We start from the raw sequence: 11,553 nt of genomic DNA on the forward strand, positions 1-11,553 counted from the left end.
TGCTTGGCCCTGAAGACATTAGCCTTTACATGCCGTATACAGTCAGGCATGTCTGCACAGCCATGCAGTCTGACTAAGCTCAATACTGATGGTAATTATTTAAGAAAAGTGAGCAAAATTAAATTCATTCTGTGGCCAAGCTCATTAGTTTATTCTTGAAACAGGGATTTCACTGACACAAAAAAAATCTACAGAAACAAATAAGTCCTATTCTGCTAAGAAATATATTAATTTTGAGTGCATTGTTTGATTTATTAATTACAAAGCAATTGAATGATAAACCATATATTATCATACTATAATGCAAGAAAAATGAATATATATTTCCATTCTAACATGCTAAAAGAGAATTGATAAAAATATGTAGAACTACTTTTGTGTAGAAGTAATTTTCCTGACGTCAATTAGTTATTTGATGTCATATATGATATCATATGACCTGTAAGCATTTTTTTATGCTGTGCACATATCGAGATAATGCAGTGCCCTATCTGTTTGATAGGGGAATAGTGTGAAGCATGTTAGTATAAGAAATAAAAACCATCTGTAGGTAACTTTTACATATATATATAACTATATGAATGCTTGAAAACATGTTACACTTGTAAGCTCTTACAAATTAACTTGAAAGACGTTGATAATTATATAATTCATAGTTCCCTTTGATATTAAAACAAGATTCTCATAAAAAAAGTTGCAAACAAGCAAATTCGTTGAATTTATATCCCCCGCCGAGTACTGGTTATTATTAACACAACAACTGAAGACATAAGGCTTTATTTATATATTAATCATGGCATAAACTGTAATATTCTTTGAACTTGAAGCCTTGTACCTTCAAACAAGAAGAATTTTTAAGTTTTCACTATATACATATAAGGAAAATCTATGACCCCCTGGAGTGGGGCCAATTTTGACCCCAGGGCTAAAATTTGAACAATTTTGGTAGAGGACCTATAGGTTATATCATATACCAAATATCAAAGCTCTAGGCCTTGTACTGGCCCTGTGACCTACTTATGCAACAGACCGGAACCATTTGATCAACTTTAGCAGGGGATCGACCACCCTAGGATCATTCCTGTAAAGTTTGGTTGCTGTGCAGTCATTTGTTTCTGAGGAGATGTTGTTTAAAGAAATTGCTGACGACGCACGACGACGGACGGTGGGGGATCACAATAGCTCACCTAGATGTAAAAACATCTTAATCTCCAGACTTCATTGCCATTTTCAAGGCATCAAGAAGGGATCTCACAATTTTCAAATATTTTAAATGTTATTGTAACAAATCATTTTAATTCTTCTTTAATAAAAACTAGAAATGTGTTCACAGGACACGGGTGCCCCCACCGCGCCACTGTTCTGTCAATGTTATGACTCTAGGTCAAATATTTTTTTAAAACTAAAAATCTTTTTACTAAGTAAAGGGCAAGAACTTTACAAATACTGAATAAATCCCCAAGCAAACCCCAAGTTGAAAATTGCAAATTTATACTACTGTAATTCAAGGGCAATAACTCTAACAAAACTGAAAAAAATCCACATGCAAAGTCCCAGGTTCATAGTTTCACAGTGAGGTGAATCATTATTCCTGTAATTTAGTGATGTTGATCATTATTCCTGTAAAGTTGGTCGATTCTAACTCAAGCACTCAAGGATCAAATAACAACATAATGAAACAGTTTTTACAAAGTCAAGGGAAATAACTCTACAAATACTGGATAAATCCACAAGCGAAACCCCAGGAACAAACTAAATATGCTGAGCAACTTTCCAATAAGGTTTAATGACTCTATGTCAAATCCTTTTTGAGTTACATGCGACACATGTTGAAAATTGCAAACATTTTCTAAGTCAAGGGCAATAACTCTAAAAATACTAAATAAATCCGGACGAAAATACCCAGGTGCACAACTTCACATACTGATCAACATTCCTGTAAAGTTTCATGACTCTAGGTCAAATACTTTTTGAGTTACATGCGACACAAGTTGAAAATTACAAAATTTTACTAAGTCAAGGGCAATAACTCTAAAAATACTAAAAATATCCAGACGAAAATACCCAGGTGCACAACTACACATACTGATCAACATTCCTGTAAAGTTTCATGACTCTAGGTCAAATACTTTTTGAGTTACATGCGATACAAGTTGAAAATTACAAAATTTTACTAAGTCAAGGGCAATAACTCTAAAAATACTAAAAATATCCAGACGAAAATACCCAGGTGCACAACTTCACATGCTGATCAACATTCCCATAAAGTTTCGTTGAATTCCAGCCTATAGTTGCAGAGAACTACTCCGGAAACGAAATTCGGACAAAATTTTACTGAGTCAAGGGCAATAACTCTAAAAATACTAAAAATATCCAGACGAAAATACCCAGGTGGACAACTTCACATGCTGATCAACATTCCCATAAAGTTTCGTTGAATTCCAGCCATTAGTTGCAGAGAACTACTCCGGAAACGAAATTCGGACGGACGGACGGACGGACAACGCCAAAACTATATCCCCCTCCCGATTCCATCGGCGGGGGATAACAAGTTTTAAATAATATCCTTAGAGTGAAATCATACCATAGTATACTGAAATAAATCCTCGACTGTCATGTCTTCACAATGTGTCATTAGATTGTACACAGGCTGGTAATTGCCTGTATATTGACCATTTTCATCCAGGCCCATTGTATCCTTCACCTTGATTGTATTTTGTTCAGCCTTGAAATCTGAAAACATTGAGTACACTACAATACAGTAAAGGCATGGTGCAGGCGCACTACAGATATAGTATAGGAACACTACAGGCTGTGGCACAATACAGGGACAGTAAAGGTACAGTTAAGGTGTCACAGTATAGAACTTTTCACTAACAAGGGCAAAACATGTAAGCAGTCGTATAGCTCAGTCGGTAGATTACAGTACAGTATTCAAATTGTCCTGGATACGCCTCACTGTCAGACTGTACATTTATCTCACCTTGTGACATTTGGTGCCAGAGGAGGGGACCATAACAGTAATAATAATAATATAATAATATCTTTATTTAAAGAAGGTTACACATTAAGAACATACAATAACAATCATATATATCTTATTTCCAATGTGGCCTTCTGAAATAGAAAACAACAATAACAACAACAGGACATGCATAGGTAGAAAATTGAATGTATAATATGTAATATTTAGAATATTACAACTCATATACTTTCGACAGACACTCAACAATTTGTTTTAACATATACGTATATTGCATCATTCGTTCGTTCGTTCATTCGCTCGTTCATTTATTAATTCATTCATTCATTCATTTATTCATTCACTCACTTATTCATTCATATGAACATCAAGATATGCTTTGTATTTTTCTTTAAAACATTTAAGGTTATTAACATTACGAATATTTAAAGGTATATTGTTCCAAATGTTCATGCCATAATAAGAAAATGTGTCTTTAATATAGTTTGTTTTAGGTCTTGTCCATAATACAATATCTTTTCGTGACCTAGATCTTAAGTTATATATTTTGTTGTCGGATAAAGTCATCAGTTCTGTCATATAAGTCGGTGCCATGTTATTTAAAGTTTTAAAAACAAGCACCGCCGTGTGGTATTTACATCTGTCAAGGAACGGTAACCAGTTAAGAGTTTCGAATAGATTTATTGACGGAGATCTTTGTGGTTGCTGTAAAATGATTTTAGCAATTCGTTTTTGTAATTTACAAACATTATTTATGTAGTTTGTGTTTCCTTTACCCCATATAATACAACAATAGTCCATAATGGGCAATATATATGCATTGTAAAACAATAATTTCATATCAAAGTGCAAAAAAATACGATATCTTTTTCAATAAGGCAATTTTTCCGTTAAGTTTTTTACAAACATTGTCAATTTGCAAGTGCCATTTTAAGTTGTTATCTATGCAGATACCCAAGACTTTGTGATCAGTTACATTTTCAAGAGCTATTTCATTTATCTTAAGATACAATTTTCTCATAATATTTACTTTTTGTCTTGTTCCTATTACCATACATTTTGATTTATCTGGATTTAAGGCCATATTATTTATTTTGCACCATTTGTCAATGTTATTTAAATGATCTTGAAGTTTTATTTTTACTTTTGATATATTTTCCGGACTCATAAAGAGTAGAATCGTCTGCGTATAAATCAATTTTTATATCATTACCAATGAAAGATATGTAATTTATGTATATTAGAAATAATAAAGGTCCTAATATTGAGCCTTGTGGAACACTGGAAATTATTTTCATTGTCTGAGATTGAAGATTGCATATCTTAACCAGTTGTTTTCTGTTAGAAAGATATGACTTAAAAAAACTTAACGGCATTTTCAGAAAATGATAAAGTTTAAGTTAATGCAAAAGTATTTCATGGTCAACCAAATCAATGGCCTTCTTTAAGTCTAAGAATACAGTCCCGATAATTTTTCCACTGTCAACATCTTTTAACCAAGTATCTATTAAACTAATGAGTGCAGTATTACATGAATGATTTTTACGAAATCCTGATTGTTTATTATGAATTATGTTCGTTTTTTCAAAGAATGAGTGTATTTGTTTGGCAATATGGCGCTCAAATATTTTGGATATAGTTGACAAAATTGATATCGGTCGATAGTTATTTGCTTCATTCTTATCCCCCGATTTAACAAGAGCTGTCCGTAAGACAGCGCGCTCGACTTTTTTAGTGCTTGCCTATAATACAAAACATTGACAGTTAAGGGCCATAATTCAAATAAAATCTTTGACAGAATTACCTTCTCCTGGACATGTTTGGGAATCATGATTGTAAAAAAGTATTCCAACTTTCAAATTAATATCTCAAACAGTTCAGTCAAAAAGTGGACTGGTACTAAAAACTTAACCAAGATTCTAAGTCGATAAAAGGCCTTAATTTTTAAAACAAATCCTTGACAGAGTTACCTTCTCTTGCGTACAGATGGGGGTAATGATGTGAAATAGCATTAAAAGTTTCAAAGCAATATCTCAAAGGGTTAAGGCAATAAGTGGATTTTACCCATATTCAATGTATTTTCTAAGTCAAAAAGGGGCATAATTCTGTCAAAAACCTTGACAGAGTTATGTCCTCTTGTCTGTTGATGAAGGTCGTGATGGTAAACAAGTATGGTCAGTTTCAAAGCAATACCTCCAATGGTTTTGAAATAAAGTGAGGTGGTACAAAAAAACTTAACCAAGCTCAATACACTTTCTAAGTCAAAAAAGGGCCATAATTCTGTCAAAAACCTTGACAGAGTTATGTACTCTTGTCTGTAGATGGAGGTTATGATGGTGAACAAGTATGGTAAGTTTCAAAGCCATACTTGTAATACTTCTGAAATAAAGTGGGGTGGTACGAAAAACTTAACCAAGGTGTGACGCCAACGCTAACGCCGACGCCGACGCCGGGGCGAGTAGGATAGCTCCCCTTTTCATAGAAAAGTCGAGCTAAAAATAGGTATAACTCTAGCTCTTTTTAAATCATCTGGGAAAATATTATATTTAATACTATTATTGATAATTGATGCAATTATTGGTGTAATATAATCTCCACAATATTTAATGATGTTTGGTCCAATTCCATATAATCCTGTAGATTTTTCAATATTCAGTTTTTCAATAATAAATTTTACTTCAAACGGTGTGATTAATCCAATATTGAATTCATTATACATGTATATAAGCTTTTGGTCTAAAGTTTCTTTCATGTTTGAAAAATTTGTATTTGAAAACTTTGTTTATGTATGACATTCGAGATATTGACAAAATACTTGTTTAATTCAATTTAAATATTTACATTTCCGTAAATTTCTTTATTACCTGTCACTAGTCTGTCTGGCGTTGTAATACAACTTTGAAACGTCCTTTAAATTTTTCCAAAAAAATGCCGGGTCTTTGTTATTTTTAATAGCATTGTTAAAGAAATCTCTTTTACTTTTTTTAATCATTGATGGTATTTTATTTCTGAGCAATTTGTATTGATCATATTTCCCTACTTTATGATAGTAATCGCGTTCATGTATTATATATTTTATCTCATCAGTAAACCATTCCGGCAGGTGTTCCCGTTTGATACGTTTTTCTTTTATTGTTGCATGTTTTTTCAATATTGTATTTAAAATGGAGTAAAATAAGCTAAGAGATTTATTCAGATTAATTATGTGCTCGACCAATTCAAGATCGGATAAAGCAAGGTCTACCTGAAATTCAATTTCATTGAAGTTTTTAAAACATCTATATTTAATTGAACTATGTTCATTAATCGATTGGTATATGCTTTCGTTGATCTTGAAATACATATCGAATAATGATCAATTAATGAGGTATCAGAAACAAACGATTCAATAATATATCTGCTACTGTTTGTATAAACATGATCTATAATTTTTTGGGTATGTTTTGTTATCCTAGTAGGATCTGTGATAAGTTGTTTCAAACCATATTTCGTTATCAAATCACCCCATTTTGTATTGTCATACTTTTTCTTTTTATTCATTGGATAAAAGTTTCCATCTCCTAGAATATGATATTCTATATTTGATATATCTATTATACTTAGTTGTTTTTCATAATCATCAATCCAAGATTGGTGAACATTTGGTGGGCGATATATAAAATTTAAAAGAAAAGGTTTGCAATTTGGGTAAATAATTTCCAACCAAACAGATTCTAATTCGTCCGTTTCTATATCGTAACGGCGCCGATATGGCACCTTGTCAGCAATATATATTACAATTCCCCCGCCTTTATGACAACTTTTACGGTCCTTTCTTTCGTGTGTGAACTTGTTTATATTTAATTCATCATCTGTTGTATCTTCACCAAAAAATGTCTCAGTAAAGCCGAAAATATCTGGCGAATTTAATTTGTTTAATAGATTGTATTTTATTTCGTCTATTTTCGGCATTAAATGATTAACGTTAAGGTGTGCAATATGTAAACCTCGTTTTTCAAACTTAGAATTGAACAATTTATTATCTGGAAAATTTGATTTATGGAGTGTAACATTATTTAGTACTTTGCAATTATATTCATCATTTCCGTATTTATTGTATGGCACTGATTGTTCAAAAGAAACAATTTGATTATCAGATTCATTAGTGTCTATAAATTACCGTTCTTTTACTATCAAATCGATAATTTTTCGCGTACTTAAACATATGTGTAAAATATCAATTGTGGAGTACAACAATCGTAACATACATTATAAACAATAGTAAAGAAGGAGTGTTACATGCCTCCTATCATAAAACAAGTTTTCCTGCAACCATTTTGTAGGAACATATCGAAACCGACTTTTTTATTTAACGGAATTAATTGAAAAGTTCTTGTGTGTGACTGAAATATTACTATATAGTTATTTCTTATTTGAGATATACCAGATATGTTAATGTAATATATATAAGAGAAAATCAAATTCAAATTATCTACATTTGTAAAACTATTTGTTTTACTCTCACATACCTCGATCCAGTAATCTGTTAGAATACACATGTTACTGTTATTTGATGAAATCTCATTTCTAACAAAGTAGTCTTATCACGTTCACTTAGATTCTTTACATATTAATTGTTAAATTTATTTAACGTTCGGAATTTTTCTTTGCTATAATAGATTTTAGAGTGTCTGTCCGCATTATCCTAGTTCAGATACCAACAGTCATTAGACTTGTGAATTATTCTTCCGCAGATAAATCACTGATCAAAGCATTTCCTACTTCCGGTTCCGCCATATCGCATTTTACTGGGAAAGTCGTACCCGTTGCTCTGCTTCGAAGAATGTTGCCACCTCCTTGTCAAGTTTTTGTTCATGCTTCTGGTTCTATCTGTTACAGTTGCGCGCATATCGGAATTTGGGGAGGATTGTTGTTTGATTATACGTAGCCTTTTATTTATTGCCAGGACTAACGCAGATGCACCCCTCGGGCTTAAATGGATACCATCCCTTACAAATTGGTGTTTCGCTACACTGCCGTCACCATAGACAAATCCGCTGTATACATCAATAGTAGGCCCCTATATAGCTCAGAATCAACTTAAATTGTTTTCTATAAGAAATTTGAGGATGAATTTCAATAAAGCAGGGTATTATGTAACAGTATAGTACAATTCATCGATTACTGAGGAAATGTGTAAGCAGCCAGATATCTCAATCTTTAGAGCAGCAGTATGTTTTCCCAGAGGCCCGGGTTTCACTCGTGTTCCAGCATAATTTATCAAACATAAAATCACAAAATTAGGTCCCGGGTTCCAGTTGTGTTCAAACATAAAATCACAAAATTGGGTCCCGGGTTCCAGTTGTGTTCAAGCATAGTTTATTCAACATAAAATTACAAAATTATTAATATCAAACATTAGCAACAGTAAGAACAGGACTGAGTGAAGCAAAAAAAAAACAAAAACCATCGATACAAGAAAATATCACAACAGAAACAAAACAAAACAAAATATTTGTAGAAACAGCGACATAAGGGAAACAACTCAGTATACTTAGTAATATTGCTACTTGAATAGTCGTGGTTCTAAATGAGAAAAAAATTATAGTAAACTTGCTTTAGAAAATAGGAAAAACTACTCATAAAAGTTAAGGAATAAATATGTACAATTATAAAACAAAATGCATAATTTTGTTATATACATGTAATATGCAAGTGCCTTCCTACATGCATTTAAAACATTATTAAGAAAATAGATTTTGATAATAAGTGTTGTTGCAGAATACTGCATATTACAGAATGCAGATGTGTAAGATTATTGACATAAAGATTGTATATCTACATGTCTAATTATGGGCATATATCTGACTTTTATATTTTACAACAATATACAGTTAAAACCTCAAAACTAATATACATTGTATATATATTTATTTCCCTTATCACATTTTGATTTGAAAAGGAAAGAAAAATTTTTTTGGAAGTTTTTGTTTTGCTCACCAATGTGAAAGGCATGTCTCTCCTATTGACCCACTTTTGACCTCTGATTAAAAAGAAAAATTAACTGAAAATGTTAAGTTTTACAATAAAGTTTTTTTAAATTACATTGGAATTTTTAGGCCTAAAAATTGACTGGTACATGTATATTAAAGAACTTTCTATGTCTTTTATTTATTTCTTCTGTCTCCACTTACCTAGTAAATATTTAAGTCCAGCTACAAGAATTATTCTTAAACTCAAGTGAGCTATACCAACCTGCAATATAAAAATGTAATTACAAATCAAAGTTCAATAGTTCTCTTCATTACAATATAATTTATACAAATATCAGTTATGAGTTGCATACAATTCAGCATGAAAATAAGTGGAAACCTTTTTACGAAGATTGAAATAACTTGACCTATAATTAGCTAGACAGCTTAAAATTTGCATTTTGGAAAAGAGATGTTTATTTATTTGTACCAAAGAAAGTTACAACAGTACTTGTTGCCATGGTGCCTCATTTAACAAATTTATAGCCATTCATTGTATTACAGTATTAGTGTATTAAGTGTGGTTCTTGACTTACTGAATGAAGCAGTTGCAGATATCTACATTCGACATGATGATAAACATTCCAGCTTGAAGTCTCACAATCTGGACTACAATATCTTACCATTGTACATTGTCTACACCTGTAAATAGAAAAGTGCTAGAGTGAGCACTAGATATAAATTATTATGTTCTTTTTTTATTTTTTTTTTGGTTGTGTTTTAAATTGCACCACCACTGTAAAGAAAGGAAAGGTCATATACGGTGACTTTCCTGCTTTACCAGTGGAAGAAGAACAGGCACCTGAGTAAAACCACAAACATTCTATAAGCTAGCTGAATAGCTTCCTGACATGAAAGAATCTGAAGACCCTGGTTGGATTCAAACCCGCAGTGGTGAAGGGCAATTGGTTTGAAGTCAATGTTCTTAACCACTTGGCCACAAATGCCCCAAATGTGCTCAGAATAACTTGGAAACATAGGGTAAAAAATGGTCACAATCTATTGAAACACTTGGCATGTTTTACATGTGTAGCACCAAGTAACATAAATGTAACACTTATAAATAACATTAACATCTGTGTGTTCCCTATCTCAACCTGAATACTTAGAATGTTAGTGATAGTGATTTTCTTGAGCCAACTTTATACTGTCAGACCAGTCTTTACATATTTGCTGCCGTGCCATATCTTATACTTTTGGTGTCTTAATTTTGATATTTTCATTTCAAAATCTCTCAAACTTACAATGAGCTGCACTGCATTCAAAGAAGGACAAGACAATTACATAAGTTTTGTGTAGATGGGTTAAAATTAGGGGTGTCACGGTTAGAAAAAATGCTAACCGTTTAAATGGCGATGTAATAACCATGTTAAACGTTTAACCGACCATACTAATTAAATCCTTAGATTTTCAACATTTGTTTCTTTATGACAAAATATGTCACATTGTTCAAATTTTGTTACTCAAAATGATTACAATACATATTCCAATATGGAGATATTATTTTCCGCTAGGGTCGTACCGTATTCGATCAAATCAGAAATGCTACATTGTTGAGTACACCTAAAATACAAACAATTGTCATATCTTGTCATAAAAAACATAAAAAACAAAGGTAATATTTAGAATCAATTTTAAACTGTTCCACCCCTGAGTCAAATGCTAACTTTGGTTACCAGTTACTATATTTTCTAACCGGTTTTTAGCAAAAAAAAAAACAACTGTACACATTTAAACAGATAAATGTGACACCCTTAGTTAAAATCTTACGTCAGCATGGAATAATTAACCTTAAGCCTGTTGTCAGCAACAAATTCTTACCATGCAACAAGTGTAGACCAAAGCAAACCAAACACGAACATGGTCTCCAGCGGTCTGCTGTGGTCGCAAGTCAGTTACTACATATACTATGTATTGAAATTTTCGGTAAAAATAATGAATGATTATGTTCAAATTTAAGTAAAGTCTATACTAGTCCATTTAATATTTTTAGTATTGAAAGGGTTAATACAGCTAACATATGTTTACTAAGATTGTATAAAATTTGTTTAAATTTTGATATTATTAGAATAATGTTATTCTACATACGGATAAGCTATTGATAACTTTTGAAAACAGTGATGGCAGTGTGTGGGGTAGTGGTCTGGGAGCAAGACGGCAGCAAATGGTCTTTCTACTATCAATGTGTCTCCAGCTTTCATATCTTTGCAAGCCTGAAAACAAAAACACAGATTTCATTAAACACAATGCTAAATTTATAAATCTTGACAAAAAGCAGAATTAATTTTAATGACAACGGGTCTGGTATCAAGATGTATGAATCAGTTAAAAAAAATCAAAAAAAATCCAGGTTCTTGATGTTAATTGATAATTTACACCTTCGTTACAATTACGTCTTTTTAATTTTCAAAACAAACAATATTTCCAGTACATCTATCCTAACTTCTTATTTTAAAGGGACTCCACTGAGGTTTATTGACATGATGGGACTGAAAATATTTTTTTCCAGATAAATGTACCAATTGATGTAGGCTTAGACCACTAATCTTTGTGCAAAAT

General features: G+C 32.0%; 1 protein-coding gene across 1 annotated transcript in view; it reads right to left on the reverse strand.

Annotated features, from left to right (window-relative positions):
• LOC132733291 (SET and MYND domain-containing protein 4-like) overlaps positions 1-11,553 on the reverse strand; it is a 33,917-nt gene that overhangs the window by 12,195 nt on the left and 10,169 nt on the right. The window contains exons 8-11 of the mRNA XM_060719911.1: positions 11,083-11,207; positions 9,531-9,636; positions 9,157-9,217; positions 2,585-2,733 (exon numbers count right to left, since the gene is read on the reverse strand). Coding sequence (XP_060575894.1) covers positions 2,585-2,733; positions 9,157-9,217; positions 9,531-9,636; positions 11,083-11,207 — 441 coding nt within the window. The remainder of the gene's footprint in view (positions 1-2,584; positions 2,734-9,156; positions 9,218-9,530; positions 9,637-11,082; positions 11,208-11,553) is intronic.

This window comes from Ruditapes philippinarum, unplaced genomic scaffold (assembly GCF_026571515.1).
Source record: "Ruditapes philippinarum isolate M1 unplaced genomic scaffold, ASM2657151v2 ctg2634_1_1_1_1, whole genome shotgun sequence".
Taxonomy (NCBI): domain Eukaryota; kingdom Metazoa; phylum Mollusca; class Bivalvia; order Venerida; family Veneridae; genus Ruditapes; species Ruditapes philippinarum.